General features: G+C 42.8%; 1 protein-coding gene across 2 annotated transcripts in view; it reads left to right on the top strand.

The window, feature by feature from the left end:
- The window catches only part of RICTOR (RPTOR independent companion of MTOR complex 2), a 1,615,046-nt gene that overhangs the window by 905,346 nt on the left and 688,947 nt on the right, over positions 1-20,753 (top strand). For both annotated transcript variants that reach the window (XM_069627164.1, XM_069627163.1), the window contains exons 21-22: positions 19,518-19,717; positions 20,147-20,273. In XM_069627164.1, coding sequence (XP_069483265.1) covers positions 19,518-19,717; positions 20,147-20,273 — 327 coding nt within the window. The remainder of the gene's footprint in view (positions 1-19,517; positions 19,718-20,146; positions 20,274-20,753) is intronic.

The following is a 20,753-nucleotide window of genomic DNA, read 5'->3' as shown; positions in this document are numbered from 1 at the left end:
AAATCTTAGCATCTAAATTAATCAGTGCAACAGGTCTGTAGAATCTCAGAAGGGTCAGGTCTTTACCCTCCTTAGGGAAGTACCACCACCTTAGGCTAGTTAATGTAATCCGTGAGGTTCCCGATTTGTTTAAAGGAATTCTAAAGCTTTGTAAGCTGCGGCACCAGCGTGTCCTGACATTTTTTATAAACGTTTGCTGTATAACCATCTGGGCCCGGAGCTTCGTTAGTGGGAAGATCTTTAATCACCGCCAACACTTTGCTTTCCTGAATATCCCCCTCAAAAGCCTTCCCTCTCTAGGGGAGACATTTTTGTAAATCGGCCCGTATCTAGGTAAGCTCTTTGCCTGTCCTCTTTGAGTCCCTCAGAGGCATAAAGGTTTGCATAGAAATCTTCAAATACTGCCACAATCGACTACATAGTCTTGATTGAGTCCTCTTCCTTATCCTTAAATTTCAGAATAGTATGGGGGCAGGGTCTTATTCTTCAACGATCTAGCCAACAGCCTATCCACTTTATGCACGAACAAAAATATTTGTTTTGTAAACCGTATAGTTCTTCCCCCGCTTTTTGTACGTAACGGGTCCAGCTGGCCCTGGGCGTTTCTCAGGGATCTCTGAACCCTCCTATTTGGACCCTTCGCTAGTTCCTGCAAGATGGCCCGCACCTCGGTCTCAAGTTCCCTTTCCAACTGGCCTTTTTGCTTGTGCCTCCCTGCGTTCATCGCTATAAGATGCCCCCCTAACACTGCTTTAAAGGCATCCCAGATTGATACATTATTATACGCGGGGTCCTATTTTCTACGAAATAGGAGTCAATATTCTCCTTTATCGAGTCCACCACCAGGGGTTCCTGCAGTCATTTTGTTGGAAATCTCCATTTCCAAAGCCCACCTGCTTTCCCTTCTACTTCAATAGCTAATTTAAATGGGGCGTGATCTGATAATGCAGTGGTCCCCAGCTCTAATGCACTCGACCCATTGCGATGAAGGAAAACAAATTTAAAATGTGATTTGTGTTCAATAGTACATTTCACTACAAACCTGCTTTGTTTGGCACACTGCTGCCACCCAGATGCCAGCCATGCACAGTGAAACTTTTCTTTGACATTTACTGCAAAGTAAATGTTACATAAAAGTTTCAAGCATCTCTTGCAAATGCTACTCGCCTTCATAAAATATATTCAACAATACGACTGGGCGAAAGGACTTTGCGAGCCACAGCCGAGTGTCTGTAAATGTAAAAGCCTAGCTGCATGAATGGGCACAAATAAATAGACATGATAAAAAAGCTCAGAAAACAGTTTGTCCTGCTGTCTCCTGGAGGTGTTAATATATAATGCAATTATAATCATAAAGCAAAGCAAGCTCTGAGGGCAAACTACAGTGTTTGGTATTGCAATAGATCTGTAGATGTTAAGAATGGATGGAACTATTGATCACTACTTTTGTAAGCATCTAGTTCACTTTTTGTATTTATTATCAAAGAGGAAAGAAAGAGACCAAGCAAAGTGGATTGCGTAGTAGGCAGAGAACTGAGCAAACTAGTTTGCCATCAAAAGCACTTAATCCTATGATCATGTACATTTTCAAATGTTCACTCGTCAATATGATTCATCTTCCCCAACAAAATGAAATCTAATTGACACAATGACATTTAGATATACAAACCTACACTTTACTGTAAAGCATGGAGATGATGTATTGTTTTAAAGTATCAATACTCTAATTATGCATTATGTAACAACCTACATTTTAGGAATGGAATTGCAGGACTGGATTTTAAAAAATATATATATAAAGTTGACACATACTGGTTTTTGCCAGACAGGATATAGAAAGCTTATTAAAAGTACCATCCCAATTATTTCTGGTTTAAAATTATTTGAAAAAGAAAAATTCATTCTCGCCTAGCACTCCCACACATGGCTTTGGCACTTCAGATTGGAGGAGATGATTACTGCAGCACTTTCTCTCCAATAGGACTTGAAGTGAACAGAAAAAAGAGGGGGAAGAGAGGGCAAGAGAGGAATGCAGGGTGAGCGTGCTTTCAGTGAAGAGGGCAACTTGAATAGCTATCTTTGCTACAAAACTGTCTTTTGATTAGCAAACTGACAGAATTGCATAGCAAATTGCTACGCAACACTTCCGATTTTATGCCTTGCAATGTAAACCTCATCTTCGATATGTAATGTCCTGCTTGAGCTGCTTTGGAAAACCTTTCCGGCAGAGGGTGCTGTGTATCGATGGCGTCAAAGTCCCTCGAAGGCCTCCGTCGAGGGCGCCATCATTGGAGGGCCTCAGTTCCATTTTTCTGCGACAGCATTTGCTTCGATAATGAAATACGCACGCCTCAATTTGTGACAGTTTGTTAAAAGTTTCTTCGATATGTCTTCATTTGGACTCCGTCGACACCGAGGTCCGGCTGCAAAAGATGCCGGACTGCGGGTACAAGATGTCCCTTACAGACCTGCACCGTATCTGCTTGTGGTGCCTCGGGGAGGACCATGATGCGTCAAGTTGTTGCAATTGTCAGTCCATGACAGGAAAGGCCTTGAGGGAACGGAAGGGGCAACTCCAGGTAGGAAAAATGTCAAAACAGGCAGCGTATCGTACCATCTCTCCTGACGGGGACGACAAGCATGTAGATGCATGGGCGACAAAGGTATTTTCTGCAGAGAGCATGGCACTCAAATTTGCCAACTCAACTTGTGCCTTGGCAACATGTTCGTATACTCTGTGGGATTGCGTTTCTGTAGCGGCAGAGCAAGTTCCTGAGGGGGAAGAAAGGGATGCCTTCTTAGCTATTGTTAAGGACGGCAAGGAAGCTAATAGTGAATCCCTTCAATCTGGACACTGCGCCTAGCATCAGCAGATCCCTGGCTACCAGCACTGTCATGCGCGGATTTGCATGGTTGAGGAAGTCAGGTTTTGCACCAAATGTGCTGTCTAGGCTTCCCAACATGCCTTTTGACGGGTCTCCTCTTGTTGGCAGCCAGGCTTACGACGGTACCTGTAGCGGAGAGGAACAAGGGATGGTACTCCCCATATTTATTGATCCCCAAAAAGGATGGAGGACTGAGACCCATCATGGACTTGAGATACTTGAACAAGTTCCTCAGGAAGGACAAGTTCAAGATGGTCACACTTTCTCAGATGCTTCAGGCCCTCCAACTTCAGGATTGGTTGGTGTCATTGGTCCTTCAGGATGCTTATTTTCATGTGGCAATCCAGCACAAGCACAGAAAATACCTGAGGCTCTCAGTTGGCGGTTCTCATTATCAGTTTAGAGTTCTGCCTTTCCTGCTGACCTCCGCCCGAGAGTTTTCACCAAACTGATGGCGCTAGTGGCAGCGAATATCAGGAGAGGGGGGATATCGCTAGCTTGACGATTGGCTGTTCAGTGGCGTTGCCCCCAAACAAGTCTTGGATCATCTCCGTCACCTGTCACTCTCTCCAAAGACTGGGCTTCTCCATCAATTACAAGAAGTCCCACATGACACCACCTCAGCAGCTCCAGTACATCAGATCTGTACTAGACACATCCTTAGGAAAGAGCTCGTCATCCAAGGTAAGGACTCAAGGCATTTTTCAGATGGTAACCAAATTTCAGAGTGCCCAGAATCGTCCAGCCTTTTTTTGAGGTTGCTTGGGCTCATGGCATCCTGCATTTTTCTTGTGCCAGAGGCCCGCCTAAGAATGAGAACCCTTCAATGGGCTCTAAGAACACAATGGTCCCAGTTCTCAGGAAAGATGTCGGACCAACCACAGATTCCAAACAGGGTCTCACAGGATCTTCTTTGGTGGGCCTGTTTGGAAACTGTTCTGAAGGGAGAACCCTTTTGGCAACCATGGCTGGGGATCACAGTAGTGATCGACGCCTCACTCACAGGTGGGGAGCCCATGCCAACATTCTGATAGTCAGGGGTCGCTGGACTCCATCGGAGTCCAAACTACACCAAAACATTATCCCTTATCCCATCTCCCTATCTACAGTTCACCTAGACAGAGAGAACACGACGGCGGATGCTCTGAGCAGGCAGAGTCTTCCACGAGTATTAGCTCAGGAAGTCCTTCAAGAGATGTTCACCCTTTGAGGAACCCCGCAAGTGTATCTGCTTGTGACCGAGTTCAAGCAGAAGTGCAAATTGTACTGCTCCAGGAAATTTCCTTCAAGAGGAGCTCTAGGAGAAGCGTTTGTGGTGGACTGGGAGTTTCCACTTTTGTATGCATTTCCTCCAGTCCCTGTCATTCCTAATGTAATCAGGAGGTTGGGAAGGTTTAGGAAGAACATGATCCTAATTACCCCAGATTGGGCCAGGAGAACGTTGTACCTGGACCTTCTGGACATGTCCAATACGTCTTCTACAAAGGGAGGACTTTTTCTCTTCAGAGGAGGGTCGGGTTCACCATCCAAAGGTCAGCACTCTCAACCTTCACGCTTGGTTTCTGAAAGGCTGAGATATAAGGATTGGGACCTCCTAGATGACGTTATGGAGGTGTTTTCGGCCAGAAGACTAGCAACAAAATCTTTGTTCTGTTACTGTTGGAACAAGTTCTGCAACTGGTGCAAGGAAAATAATGTAGATCCTTTTCTGTGTAAAACACCAGATAATTTATTCTTCCTTCTATACCTCTATCTTTAGCCAATCTGGGGTTCCAGATTGGTACCATTAAAGGCTACCTGGTGGCGCTGTCAATTTTTAAGCGCTTGTCAGAGGAAGGTTCTTATTTCACAATACCACTGGTGACTCAATTTCTGAAAGGGCTCACTAATATGTATCCTCCTTCTTCTTTCCAGGTTCCGGTTTGGGACCTAAATCTGGTTTTTAAGTACCTAATGTGTGCACCCTTTGAACCCTAGCACCTCTAGGTTAGAGGACCTAGTCCTCTAAGGTTATTAACCTTTAAAACCATGTTGGTTGCTCTCACATCAACCCGTAGAGTGAGCGAGTTGCATGCACTGTCAGTAAAGCCACCCTTTACAGTCTTCCACGATTTCGGATTTTCATTTGAGCCAGAAAATGGTTCTGCCTTCCTTCTACCCTCCGCCTCACCCTGGTAAGGATGAAGAAAGACTTCATAGGTTAGATCCTAGAAGAGCACTAAGCTTTTACATTTCGAGTACATCTTAAATGTGGCTTGATGATCAGCTATTCACAGGACACAAACTAGGTCAGGCTGTTGCCAAACAAATCTTATCGACGTGGATAATTTTTACTATTTCTGAGTGCTACAGGCTGGCAGGGAAAGAACCTCCTGAAGGTTTGTGAGCTCATTCCACCAGGAGCATGGCTACATCTACAGCCCTTCAAAGGGGGTTCATATTAGGAATATCTGTGATGCTGCAACGTGGTCATCATTACACACGTTTACAAAGCATTCTTCTCTGAATGCTTCCCATTCTCAAGATGTTGCTTTTGGGAAGGCAGTACTTTGCTCCTCCTTTGAAAATGCTTAGTATATAAATTGTACACCCTCCTCCAATCATAAATACTGCTTTGAGAATCTGTCAAAGATGAGGAATACGTTAGAGGAGACAATTCATTCGAAGAAAAAGTTACTTACCCCTGGTAACATTCTTTCCACTGGATATTCCTCAAACGTATTCCACATCACCCTCCCAACCCACCCCTCTGTAGAATTTCCCATGCTATTACAGCTTCTGTTTCACCAAGGTCAAGTACTGTCATGCCCGATTTTATGTGCATCTTAGCTTCACGAGGAGGACTAAAAATAGAATTGAGGACACAGGGGACCGTGCAAGCTACATATACCCCTCCGATGACGTCACCCTCGACGGTGGCCTTCAAGGGACTTCGACTTGACGCCTTTGATGCACAGCACCCTCTGCCGAAAAAGTTTTCCGAAGAAGCTGGACATTACATATCAAAGATGAGGAATATGTTGGAAGAACATCCAGTCGAAGGAACGTTACCAGGGGTAAGTAACTTGTTCTTCTGGGTCTACCCGAGTATCATTTACCTGAACAGTCAGACCATGTTTTATGGCTATTAATATCACCACTGTTCACCCCCTAGGCATTCGCCTGATGAAGCTGACCAGATCCCCTCATTTTCAGCTTCAATGTATCCTTTTTCCTTACGCAGGCTTCTTGAAACATCAGTAAATCTGGTTTCTCCATCTGCAAAAATGCTTCCAGCTTTCTTTTTTTAACCAGGCTATTCATTCCCCTCACATTAGATGTCAAAAAAGTTAACTTAAGCATCTGAATTCAATACCGGTTCTTTTGTCCCTGTCTCTGCACCATCCCCTCATGTCCCTATCCAGTAGTTCCCCCTTCCCCCAGCTCCTTCCACCTATTCTTTCCTATCTACCTTTATTCCCATATTCCGCCTCCTTCCCTCCCCTCAATCCCTCCCCTTTCCTGAGGGTGCTAGGTCGTAGTGCCTATCGCTCTTGACCCTCAACCTAACACAGGACACCTTGCAGAAAGTCCTAAACCCCACTACGGATTCCATAGACTACTTCCCACTGAGTGCCCCAGCCGCTCCTCCTATCAACCTGCTGCACTCTTCAAGCAATTGTCCGGGGAATGCACCCCAAGTCTCAGTTCCTATTCCATTCACACTGTCCCCCCCTGTAACCGTATACCTTCTTCTGAGTCATTCCAATCCGGTATCACCAAGTGATTAGGGTCTCTCCTTCCCCCTCGTCCTGAAACTCCTCAGCACTGATTTCCAATCCCACAGTTTTCAAATAGGCCTGGACATCTTTTTGCTCTTGTCGCCATCGTTCTTGGTCTCCTTCTGAAGGTTCAATATTTGCATTCCGTTGTCGCACGTTGTTATCCTAGAGATGTCGGTCATCTCATGTGACGAGTAGACCAAAAGGGAATGTCCACTCACACCTTATTTGCTTCTGCACCAGGAATCTGACCACAGGCCCATCGTCCTCCTTTTTTGTAAAGTACTTTTGCCAAATCATTGATGGTTATAGAGCCTGAGGTTTGCGCTTTCATAAGTATCCTCTCTTTTTCTCTGTAGGAAGTCACTGCCACCAGTATGTCTCTTGGCCTCGGCCCGCGTTTGTCACGTCGTGGGCCAACTCTATGTATGCGATCAAAGCTGATTAAACCATCTCCCTCACTTGCACAGTAATCTTCATATACTTATGTTTCACTTATTCCGCCAGGTTCTTAATCCAAATGTTTGATCACCTGGACCTGTTCTCCAAATCCTCGCACTGCAGTTCTAAGTTGTGAGTTAGTCTGTCGACCTGTTCAAAAACCACCTCTGACTTTTTCACATTTTTTGACAGTGTTTGTGCTTGCTCAGTTGTGTCCACTCTCTCTTCAAGCTTCACTACATCAGCCTTTAATTTAATTCCTGAATGGATTGCTTCATCTCTACCTTCAATTGGGTAAATTGGTTTGAGAAGAGGACAGAAAATGGTCCTGGAACTTTTTGGACCATTGTTGCATATCTTCTTTACGGACCGACTTATTCCCTTATGTCTTCTCCCCCCTGTCTCTGTATGTCCACCTGGCCCAGGACTACTTTCGTGTGAGGCGTAGCTTCCTGGGCCCACAATTTTGCCAAACTGCCCAGCGGGCACTTCAGGGGTGGATTTCAGGCCTGTGGATGCCGTTTTACCTTTAGCCTTGGCCTTTGAGCTCAAGTGGTCAGCCGAGGTACAGAGATGCTGTGTATGGAAGGTACTTGCTCACTCATGGACGGTGCTACAACGTACTGAATTTAGTTAATTCTGCTTTTGACCCCAGGACTGTGATTTCAGGTGGTGAGGGGAGTTATTTACTAAGACTGTTTCCTCGAGGCACCCCCAGGTTCTGAATTTAGGGACTTCTTGATGCAAATATCTTATGACCACAGCTTAGGACTGCCGTAGAATAGAAGCATGAGGCTCTATCACCTGTCTGTTCAGAGCTGGGTTTTGGTCCAGGCCCAACAGTATGTCTGCGGGGCGTCCCTCTTTACCTCAACACCACTTCTGCTGCTAGTCTCCTGGTTTTCCTCAGTCACCTCTGCAGCCTGCTGCTTTAAATCTCTTCCCAGGGGTAGATTATCCTGGAGACTGTCGCTACAAGGGGTCTGAACGCCAAAATTCCACCACCGCCCGAACGCCAAAATTCCCACAGAGCCACCACTCTATTTTTTTTGTTTGCCGTTAGCAACCCAGGTCCTTTGCACTCTGGTCCACCCCGCAGCTTTTACCTCCACACAAAGTTTCTCCAAGATCTCCTCAATGGACCAATAGGTACCACCTAGGAGGGCTATTCCTCCCGCACCACTTGTTTTACGACTCGTAGTGCTCTGCAGCGGACCCTCTCACTTTCCGCGGGGAAAGCTAAACTGAGTCCCGCCCTCCAGACGGACATCCGTTCCAACGAGATCTTCTCACAGCAGTTGCTTGATTGCTTCTCCTCAGCTGACGCCTCCTTCCAGTCAACACATCAGGCTGGGGACATGGGCCAATGTCGGGTCACTTTAGCTCCTATTACGCAGGTCGATCTGTGAAAGCTTATGTTGCAGAGGCCCTGTGGGGACGAGGACACGTTATACACTCCCGTCTCCACCATCTGCCATCTTGGAACCTATATTTGTAATTTTAAAATGTGTTTTTTTTCATTTTAAATTATCCAATTCATTCAATTAAATGTGTATGCAAGTGTTGTATAGGAAATATATGTATGTTTATTTTAATATAAAAATGTTATAGGATTATTGGTGTTCACGTAATTAAGTTTTTAATATTTGTACATTATTAACAATGATTTGTACGCATTCCTATTTGTTTTTCAATTCATGGGTGAGTTAAGGTTACCATTATATTTAACGTAAACATATTTTAGTAATGTATAGATATATTAATGTTACCATAACGTCATGATTACTAATATTAGTAGTTTTTTTTTTAACCGTAACGCTTTTAAAAAAACAAATTCAAATAATTTCATGTATTTTTTAAGGTTTGCTAATTGTCTGTAAAATGTTTTAAAGTATTATTTATTTGTATAAAGTATTATGTATTTAATTGAAATATATGAATGTTTGATGTAATTGTGTTTTTTGATGTAGTAGTGTAAAATTGAAATTATTCATATTTGTGAAAATGTAAATATTTGTGTGATGTCCTCCACATCACCCCTTAAAGTCGTGCCTTACCTTCAATGTTAATAAGAACCTTTAAAAGAGAATCAAATTGAAAAACCACATTTGACATTTTAAAAATTCCAGTTGGATTGAAATAACACTTAAATGTTCGCCAAGTTATACTATGAATACTTTCATTGACTTGTTCTATTTTTAGTGAGTATTGTTACAATAATCGCCGCACATTGAGGAAGTATGGAAATGTAGACTTGCATGTTATTAATATTGAAATAATACATTTTGTGTACTTTTATTGTTTTATTGATGTTGGTAGTTTTATTTTTATTAGTAAACACTATTTTGAGTGTTGCCATGTTTTGTACAGCGTGAAGCAACATTTAAAAATGTACAATGTGCTGTATGTAATTCTAATATTAATGGATTGATGTTTTTAAATTGGTATGACATGTATTTGTGTTTGTATTTTTTGTGGCGGTATTTATAATTTTCAAAAAATATAATTGTATTTTACTTTGCAAACATACAAATATGTTATTGTAATACATTTATTGGTATATTTTGTTGTAATACAATATTAAATAGCAATGACCCACATTTATAGATACCCACTAAAATACAAATGTAAATTTGGAACTAATTTTAATATGTATGCTATATTGTAAAACATACATTGTTTTAATAAATATTTACTTTTTAAAAGCAGGTCTTAATTGATGATACTTTAATGTTTGCAGACCAGTAGCAGCACTTGTGTCTTGTACTGCAATTATTGTTTCACATTTTAAGCAGCCTAAACAATAAGCATACTCTGGATCAAAGCTTGGTAAATTTGGAAGTTACACAGAATCACCAACTAAATAACTTTTAGTATTTTGTTTTTTAGTTGTACAAACTACAGTGCAGCTGTTTTTTAATTGAAGTTTGTTCGTTTTTTAATTTTTATTAAAATATCTAAATCTATCTACTCGTGTTTATTTTGCATATATGCTTACCATGCATAATTACCTAAATGATGTTTTGGATGGTTACCCCTTTTTGAAATTTTGATTTGCTGATGGTACAAATTACTTCAGTTACATTTCGCACATTATAAGTTTAAAGTAGTCCCTAATCCAAGATCTTAATTGTACAAATGGAATTGTTCCACAGGTAGTTACTTTTTACATTTTTTTTGTTTTTGCTTGGAACAGCACTTGAAATTATTTTACTACTGGCAGTACTACAGGCATTTTGTTTTTATTTAGCTATTTCTTAAGTTTAACATTCTGGAGCATAAGTTAAAGGAGCAGTAGTACTAGTAAATTATCTTTTTTTGGTTTTGTGGGCCATGCTAGTTTGACTTGTTAAAATACTACTGCTTGAAAGTAAAGAAGTTTTTATTTGTTTTTTCTGCTGATGCTATAGGAGTTGGCAATGGCACATCAATTGTTTTGTTTTACTTTTAGTTATACAAGAAGTTTTAGTTTTTTAAATAAAAGTCGTCTAAGTGCTACAATGTTTTATTTTTGCGTGAATAAATATACTTTACACTCTTAAAATGGCACTAGTAGTAGTGTTGCTAGTAGTAGTAATAAAAAATGCATTTGTGTTATCTTTGGGGATTGGTGAACTTGGAACTATTGGAATAGTAGTATGTTTATTAGGTCATGTATGGTTTGTTTTATGTGGTGTACCAGTACTTTCATTTATTAACGCTCTGCTAGAACGCCCAATAGGTAATGTAGGTTGTATTTGTATTTCAATAGGATACATTTGTACTATAGAAAAACATTCAAATGTAGACTGAGTGCTTTTCATTAATTTGTATTGGTTGAGTAAGTGTTTTCCATGTTTTTTTTAAACAAGTTGTATTGATTTTATTTCAACAACCAACACAAACCAAACTTACAGTGCATGTAATAATATTTGAATACACATCGCATTATCCGTGTCCACTGTTTCGCCCGTTGAGAGCCTACTCTCCCTCATGTTGTATTTCTCCGTCTTGCAATAGGGATTCCTTTCCTGTTTGATCCCGGTCACTTGCTTCATCATGCGTGAGCCCAAATAATACAGCTATTAGTTGTTTCCAAGCTATCAAGGTTCCAGCCTCTTCATCCCTAACATTGCTTGCTTCCTGCCATACTGCAGTCTCTGCCTCTGCCCATTTCTGTAGATCTTTCCACCATACTTCTATTCTTGGTCTATGACATGCCTTCCATCCCATGGCGATTCTTCTCTTTGCTAATATATACGCCAGGTTTTTCAATTTACTCACATGCTTGAGTTTACGTGGTCTAGGAAACCCTCCTAACAAGCAAGCCCACACTGTATCCACCACCATTTTGATCCCTTTTCTTCCATCCTATGTGCTATTTCTCCCCAAAATCATGTGTACCATTCCGGCGTTTTCTTCGTCACTTTTGGGGCATGATTTTCATCCTGCATTTTTAAATTTGGCTATCCTTTGGGGTATTGTATACACCCTGTGAGTTATATATAATTGTATCTGTTTTTTTTGTGGTATCCTTGGGCACGCTCCCACATCCCATTACTCATTGGGGCACCCACTTTCTCTTCCCAATCCTGTCTAAGCTGTACCACTTCCTTCCCCGCTTTGGTCATCATCAGCTCATATATTATAGATATTTCATGTCCCCCCTCTGCTATGTCATATATTATGTCTAAAGTGGCGTCCAGTTCATCTGCTAGTACTGTTTCGGACCATGTCTCTTTAATTCGCTGCACCACCCTATGGTATGTGATATACTGCCCCATATGTAACCCTGTTTCCTTCACCAGCTCCTCAAAGTCCTTTATACTCCCCTCTTGCCACATGTCGCCCATTGTTTCTATCCCCAGCGGTTCCCAGTGCTTCCTAATCGTTAGTCTTAGTTGCTAGTCTTTCCCGCTAGAGCGACTAATGGAACCTGCGGGGAACACAGGGATGGATTCTCCATTATCTGACAGGTCCTCCGCCATATCTCCCACCCAAGTGTCATCATCCTTGGGCGTCCTTCCATATCCGATCTGGGCACCCACTTCATTTCTTTAAGGAAGAAATGAGCGCAGTCCAAGCTGAACAGCCTGGATTCCGAGGTCGGCTCCTCAGAGAGCCATTTAGCTACATATTGTAGTTGACTTGCTATATAATAAATCGCATAGTTTGGTAATTTTATACCCCGTTTTACGTTTGAGTTTTGTAGCTTCCAAAGGGCCACTCTGTTCCTTGTCCCATGCCAAAGAAATTCCCTGCATATGCTGTTTAGTATGACAAAGAATTGCCTAGGTATCAAATATGGGAAGTTCCCAAAATAGTGCAACAGTCTGGACAGGACCACCATTTTAAGCATTGCCCCTCGACCCATCATCGCCAAGGGGAGCTTCATCCCAGAACTTCATGCTATTTTCAATTTTCTTAATGGCTTTCTCAGTGTTGTGTTGATGCTCTGCTTCCATCGTATGATATGTCTATTCCCAGATATCGGAACGTGCTGACCTCCCATGGTATCTGCAGGATGGGTAACTGTTCTAACGGGATCCCTATATACCTGCCCAGTGGAAATACACAAGATTTTCCGGGGTTCCCAGCTATACCTGAAAGCTTTGCAAATCACTCCATTACTTCCAGGACATACTGGAGGTTTTCTTCAGGATAGCGTAAATACAACAACATATCATGAGCGGACAAGGAAATTAAATGCGGTTCTCCCTTTATGGTAATGCCTATTATGTCATACTGCTGCCTCAGGTATATCGCATGGGGCTCTAAGGTCAAGACGCACAGCATGGGGGACCACGGGCATCCCTGCCTAATGCCCCTGCCGAGCTGCCACCTCTCTGGTATCACCACTCCTGTCTAAACCCTGGCCAATGGCTCGCTATACAATAGTTTGGCCCACCTGAGATACCCCGGTCCTATTCCATAATTGGTCAGGTACGCAATCAGCCATGGCCATTTGACCGAGTCAAAGGCCTTTATTGCGTCCAACGAAACTATTGCCATCTCACCCGCATCCCCGTTTGCATATTCAATGACTCGGTGGAGTCGCTTAAGATTGTTGGATATGTTCCTATTGGGGACATAGCCTGTCTGGTCGGGGTGTATTAATTTATTAATGACTCTCCTCATCCTGTTTGCCAGGACCACCATCAATATTTTACTGTCCTGGTTCAACATCGACGGGGGTCTGTAGAAGCCGCACTCACAGCCAGGCTTATTGGGTTTGGGGAGTGGTATGATAATCGCCTCTCTTAGGGACTCTGGTAGTCTTCCAACTTTGTATGCCTCATTTAGCATCTCTAGGAGCGGGGGGTGAGGGGGGGGGGAAGTACCTCATTTTTGTACATCTTATAAAATTCACTAGGGACTCCGTCAGACCCCAGGGTCTTACTAGTGGGTAGTTGCTTCACTGCTTCTTCCAAATCCTCTAGAGTGATCGATGCATCTAGCTCCTCTCGCTCTTCTGCGCTCATTTGCGGCAATCCTATATCCTCCAGTGTTTCCCTTATTTCTTTGCTGTCCTCCGCATCTCTGAACAGGATACAGTAATAATCTACAAATTCCTGATTAACTCCCTCTTGAGTGTCTACTATACACCCAACATCTTTCGCTATCGTTCTTATTGTAGGTCTGGGAGTTTCGCTTTTGTACAACCTTGCCAGGACTCTCCCTGGTTTGTCCCTCCCTGCATGCTGCCTCTCTATGTATTTTTTATAGTTGAGGTTACACAACCTTTCCCAGTATCCTGTGCATTTCTGTTGCAGCCTTAGTATTGCTTCGTTATCTTCCTTAGTGTTACCTCCCCTTTTCAGTGCTTTTTCTAGCTCCGTTTCCACTTCTTGTAGTTCAGCCAAAATCGCTCTTTGTAGCCCCTTGGACTTGGTTATGGCTATCCCTCTCACTACTACTTTAAAGGCTTCCCAGAGCATACCAGCTGTCTCCACGCTACCAGTATTGATCTTGAAATATCTTATTATTTCCTCTCTCATGCCCTCCCTAAAAATATTATCTTTCAACGCTTCTGCTCGGAGGCGCCATGTCGGTATCTTCGCTCTCAGGGTTCGATATTGCCATACTAGTATCAACGGGAATGGTCTGAGAGGACCCTCGCTTTGTATTCTGCCTGCGCTATTTCAGTCATTAGTTCATGTGTGACGAACACATAGTCCAGTCTAGTGTGTAGGTTCTGGGGGGCTGAATAGTGCAAATATTGTCTATCCTGTGGATGGTGTGACCTCCATGCATCCTCTAACCCGAGATCCGCTAACAGAGACTGCAACGTCCTGGCAGCTGGGGTGGGTCTATCTATTTTGGTATCAGATCTATTTATTTTCAGGTTTAGTACACAATTAGTCTCCTCCCCAAATCACCACCCCCTCCACCCCCCGAGGTTCATGCTGAGTTTACCATATAAAGTTCTAAAGTATGCCGCCATAACCTGGTTCGAGGCATATGTATTTATGATGCACATTTCCTTATTTTCCAACAACCCCTTTATTATTACCATCCTCCCGGATGGCTGGACCGTGGTGTGCAGCAACTGAAACGGGACATGCGGTGCAGCCCAGGTAATTACCCCTCTGGTATAAGCTGAATATGATGCGCCCACAACTGTCCCCTTCCACTTCTTTCAGACCTGCTCCAGCTTTTCTTGCGTTAGGTGAGTCTCTTGTAGCAAAGCTGTGTCTATTTTCTGCCTGTGCCTTGTTTCTTTTTGAATAGCTATTGAGCCCCCTAACATTCCAAGTAACTACTTTAAGGTCTCCCATAACATATTAGGTTCCCACTCTTCCCTCCACAAGTGCAGTCCAATTCTCGTCTTTCCAGGGTGTAGGCTCGTACCCCAACTTAAACTTCCCCCAACCATTCCAAGCCCGCCCCCCTCCCTTCCCAACCTCAACACACTCCCCAACCTGGATCTCAGGCACCCCTGCATCTAGCCCTTTTCGGCTATTGCCGTACTTGCGGCTCAGCAGGGAGATATCACCCTAATGGCTGTCCTACTATTCTGATTCTCGGGGTTAGGGTATCTCCGTCCCGTTGCTCCTTTCTTCTAACCAAGTCAAGCGCGCCTCAAGCCGCCCATATTGCATTGCACTGTCTATATTCCAGTCCCACATGTTCAAAAGTCTCATGTTACAATGTCTCATCACTATGACTGCTGGCCTTGCCATAGTTATCTTTTCTGCTATCTCCACTCCCGGCCCCCCCTGCCCGCCATTTATCATGCATGGCTATATAATCACTTATCATGTTCATCTCGGCCTCGCTCCTCATCTTGTTCCGGACAGCCATTTGCATCTAGCCATTCCGCCGCGGCCTCCGGGGTGTCAAAGTGCGTCTTGCCTTTGTGAAAAATCTTGAGATTTGCAGGGTACAAAAGCATGTATTTAAATCCAGCTGTGCGCAGTCTTCTCTTGATCGCCACATAGCTGTAGCGCTGTCTCTGTACCAGCATGGTGTAATCAGGGTATGCAGTGATGGTCGCAGACGCTCTTGTTACCGCCCCTCCTTTCCGGAAAAATTCCGAGATCTTCTCTCTGTCCCTGTAATTAAGGATCTTTGCTATTATTGCAGTTTCCTCATCAGGGCCATGTGTGCACGTTCAACTGCGAACCCCTGGGAGAGCTTGTTTGCTCCTATTTATTGTATAATGTTCTCCACGTAGTCCGTGGGGTCTTGGCCTTCTTCCTCCACCGGCAGGCCAACCACGCGTATGTTATTGCGTCTCGCTCTCCGCTCGGTTTCTTCTGCTCATTCTTCCAGGTTTGCCACCTGCTGCTTCAGTATCTGGACTTCCTTGGCATTGTTTGCGCTAGTGTCTGTGTTGATTTTCACTGCGCTCTCTAGACCACTAGTTCTCTCCGCAAGTGCTCTCACGTCTTGCCTCAGCAGATTGACCTCTATTCCAACCGCATCTATCTTCGTTTACAGCGCAGTCCTCAGCTCTGCCATAGTTATTCCCCACCAGACTTTCAGTTCCCTGATAGCTGTTAGGATCAAATTGTTCTCGCCTGACGATGCCACCGCTGCAGATGCAGCAGCCGTACCCTGCGTTGAGGTGGTGGGGGACTGCTGTGGTTTAGCGAAGATATCCATTGTGGGCTGTTTGCTCTTGGTTTTGCCTCCCTTAACCGACATTTTCTGCTCTGGTTTAACCCCAAAGTCCGTTTCGTGCAACAAGCAGGTCTTGTGCCTCCTCGCAGTTTCTTCCTGTGGTCGAAGGCCTCCCGTGGCACAGCCCGTGCACTGTTCCAGTCATTCTTCGCACCGGATCCAGTGACTCCGTTCCCTTGCTCTGTCCGTCTTTAGGGCAATGCAGATGCATTTCCATATTATGTGCATTCACACGGCAGGGTTGTTTCCCTTTATTTCTCAGCCTCTGTCCGCCTTTGAAATCCTGTCGGCCTCATGCCTTTGTTCGTTATTCATGTCATGGTCAGGTGGTTTGTGACCTTCCGTACAGTTCTTCAGTGCGCGCCCTATTCAGCAGGGGCTGGCACGCGAGTTGGCCCCAGTATCAGACCTATGTGGGCCTACCGGCTCCTCCGGCCTTTGATTGCACCAAGGAGGTGTGAAACAGGTGCGCTCACAGCCCTGGTTGGGCCTGAGCTTCCAAGTTCGGGCCTGAGCTTCCAAGTTCGGGCCTGACGACGTGTGTCATGCAGACACTACACCACGCTGTGCTCTTTCCCGTGTGCTGTCTCTGGGCACTTCCTTGACAGGGCTAAACCAAGTACCGCATCCCAACCACCTCAGTTAGGTGCCACAGTACTTTCTTTTGTATGACTTTGAATGTCCCTAGCACTTGCAGGCAGTGGCCGCCAGGGGTATCCTATGGTTTTGCTACTGCTCGTCTCACCCCGTAGTGTGCACTTGACAAAGTGTGTTAGCCTTCAATTGGCAAACCGTGTTTTCTTCCAGTGCATCTGCCCGACTTGGAAAGGCAGCTACATTTATTGATTAGTAGGGATTAACGATGCCCCCAGTCAAAACACACTCTCCTTATTCACGCTGTATGTAATCTCCTTTGTTGATTGCTGCCGTTACATTTACTGATATGATCTTCCTGCTGCAGGGGGCCTTTCCAGCTATATCAGCACGCCCATCCACATCTGCTCCTTAACATCTGCAGGCTTCGGAGCCGGATACAATGACGCAACGTTCTTCTCGTTGTGTCTGTTCCCTGCTCACTGTTTCAAGCCTCCGGCAGTGAGCATACCCGATGAATCTGCCTGATACAATGTATCCTTCCAGGCGGTCTCCGACACAGGCTCTGATGCCAGTGTAACTGGTTCCCTCTTATCGCCGACACGTTCGTGTACTCCGCCTGCAGCAGCTGCTCACCGCCCAATGCTCTACTGTCCGGGTCTTGGGGTCTGGCAGCCCACATTACCTCTCCTGCGCACTTCAGGCTGTGCATGCGCTGCAGTCCCTTGACAGACAAATCACACTGTGGTAGCTTAGAACGTGCTGCATCGAGCTCACATTACTCCACTGGCCCTCTGCAATGTTTCATTCCCACAATCCACCGCTTACGACCTGTCTGCTTTTCTCAGGAATCCCGTTTCGTGTCTCGCTGTTCGACTCCTTTGTTTCTGACCGTCCGCCATTTTCTCGCGTTCCCGTCCACCGCAATCGTCAGGAAGCACAAAGCTTTTGAACCGCTGTGTTCTGCAGCTTGAAAACTTCCTCAGTCCAGCTCAAGAAATTCATGTGCATGCACACCTCTTTTTGTCCGTGTCAGGCACTTTCATGCGCACTTTTATCGCGGATTGTAGTCGGATCAACGTGAGCTCTCCCAGAAACACGTCTGCTCACATGGCCTTGTAGCCATGCCCCCCAAGTGTTTTCCATGTTGAATGGAATTCCTGAGGTGTGGTACAGGTAACTTAAGTGGTAACATTGCCAGTATTGAAATGGATATTCATAAAGCAAGTCATACAACATCAATTTACTTGATGAAACTAAGCAGTATGGAGCTTAAGGGTTTTGTTTTGTACTTGCATATGAACATGTTACCCATAAGGGAATTTACAGGAGCTTGGTCAAATACTCCTTATTTAGAGAGATCATGTATGTTTTGTAATAGGGAGATAGAAAATAGCCGCCACCACCTGACAGGATGTAACACTTTAAAGTATTTATACGTTAAAGGTTATGAACAGCTCACAAAAGATCGGAGACTGGGTAAAGTATTTTCCTCACCATGTCACGTAAGGATAAGAAACGATGCAAATATGACATTGAACGTATGTTGTTTTTATGAAGATTGTATATAGGTTGATTTTAATGTGGAAAGTTTAAATTATTTCCTACTTTTTTATTATTGGTAAAGTCTTTACAAATAACGTAAGGGGAATTTTGTGTTTAGAATAATTGAATAATAATGTGTTTCGTTTTTCTTGGTATTTAAAACACGTGCTTAAAGTTTTAAATGATTAAATTAATTGCACAATAAAAAATAAAAATAAATGTATTTTACTATACATATATTATTTTAAATGTTTTAACCGACTTGTGTATACTGGTGGTAAGAATTCAGCCAGTGCAATAAATGTTTCTGTTGTATGTTGTTCTTTTGAAAATATATCTTCGACTACTACTTCTGACATTACCAATAGTTGGTTCAGTTGTTACCTCTGTGGGAATGTTTATTTAAACACCTTTTTGGCTAGTGATATGTACTTTTACATTCTTTTTTTTTTTTTGGTGTTCCTTTTTGGAGGAATGTTTGTTTTGTTTTTCTTTTATTTATTTTTCTTTTGCGCTTGCTTGTCATGCTTGTTTTGCTTATGTTTTCCAGCTGAAATTAAATACCATAGGCCAATATGTTAAAGGTTCATGTGCTTTGTTTTTTAATGGATTGTTATGTACAACAGAATTGTGTTTTTGTGTTTTGTGAAATACTTACATTTGGTTTTACTATTGTTTAGCCCCAATTTTGTTTCTTTTGTTATAATTGCACATGTTTGTATTACTGAATGTGCTGTAATCACAATTGTATTTTACATTTATTGGATAGAATACAATTTGGTTTAACATTTTTTAACTTTGCAAGTTTTACTTGTGAATGTTTTTATAATAAACTAGACTTACAAGATATATGCTTGTGTTCTTTTTTTCTTATGTTGTGTTGTCCTCTTCTCTTAATGTTTCACCTATACAAAAGAAGACTTGTTATAATAGTAAAGTATGTGTATGTTGATAACCGTGTACCAATAGTAACATTAGTACATTTATTTGTTAGTGTAAAATGTTAAATTCAATAAGTGACAAATTGCAAGATTGTTTGATTTACTATGCATAGTAGTTTTAGCGTACTGTTTTACAATCTGGACATTGTTTGATGCAGGTACATTTCTATATCTGTATATTGATATACGTACTGTATAACACACGCACATGCTGATGCTATTAGTATTTTATTTTTTGTACACAGGATGGACAAGCTTACCTTGAAGAGCTAGTTAAAGATATTGTGCAGTGGCTTCACTCCTCCTCTGGCCTTAAATCTGAGCGCAGCCTACAAAGCAATGGATTGCTAAACACACTTAGTCAACACTACTTTCTGTTTGTTGGTACACTCTCCTGCCATCCCCATGGAGTCAAAATGCTTGAAAAATGCAATGTATTTCAGTGGTATGTATGCAGTTTCCATAAAGTATTTGTAATATTAACCCAACAAAATAGTTTAGGATTAACTCGTGGTATGTTGGATAGTGTAAACACTACCTTTTGTATCAATGTTCGTTCTGGGCGGATAGCTCCAGCACAGCAGGCTTGCTTTGGGACACGGCTACACCGTGTCGCAGATGTTCAATACCCCATTTGGTCCTACTTAGCCCATCATCCTCCTGAGGTCGATAAATTGAGTATTATAAGTGGTAACACTGGTGACTTAGATTATTACAGTGCTTAGAAACTTGAGGAATATGGTTTTAAGCGCTATATAAATCACCATATTATTATTATTATTATTAATACACTTTAATTATACAAATGTTTTATAGTGATAATATTGGAAGCAATTTTTCTGTTTCTTACGCTATGTTTTTTTTCTCTTGATAGTCTTCTTAATCTTTGTTCATTGAAAAATCAAGACCACTTGCTAAAGTTGACAGTTTCCAGTTTGGATTACAGTAGAGATGGATTATCTAGAGTCATTCTCTCCAAAATCCTGACTGCATCTACAGACGTAAGTACTACATTAAAGAATCTTAAAATATGTGCTCTTAAATAGTTATTTTTTCTAAATCAAAATCTTGAGTCAGTGCTTATCTGCACTCATGCATTGCATTATTGTTTCAGATACGTTAAAATGTGTGCATTGAGGAATTTTCCCTTCTTTAAACATCTTCTATAAATTAAAATCTAAATATTCCCATTTGCAATTCTTCTTGGGTCCTTGGGAAGGACCAGAGGCGTAGCCAGAATTGTCGAACAAGTGTGCCCTGAAGCTAATGTAGTTGGGCCCACTGCAGTGACATTAATATCCTAAATGCCTGCACAGCGCTGCTTAGTGGGCATTTATAGATTTTGGGTGGGGCCTGGCCTGCTCAGGCTCTACCCGGTTTACGCCTCTGGGAAGAAATATCTTTTATGATGTCTCATTGATACAATAGATCTTTCCAAACACCAGGTAGAAATCACTAATTGTATTGTAACAGATACTAAA

The sequence above is a fragment of the Ambystoma mexicanum genome, chromosome 6p (assembly GCF_040938575.1).
Source record: "Ambystoma mexicanum isolate Mex_15411 chromosome 6p, UKY_AmexF1_1, whole genome shotgun sequence".
Taxonomy (NCBI): domain Eukaryota; kingdom Metazoa; phylum Chordata; class Amphibia; order Caudata; family Ambystomatidae; genus Ambystoma; species Ambystoma mexicanum.
This window is presented reverse-complemented; position numbering and strand designations above follow the sequence as displayed.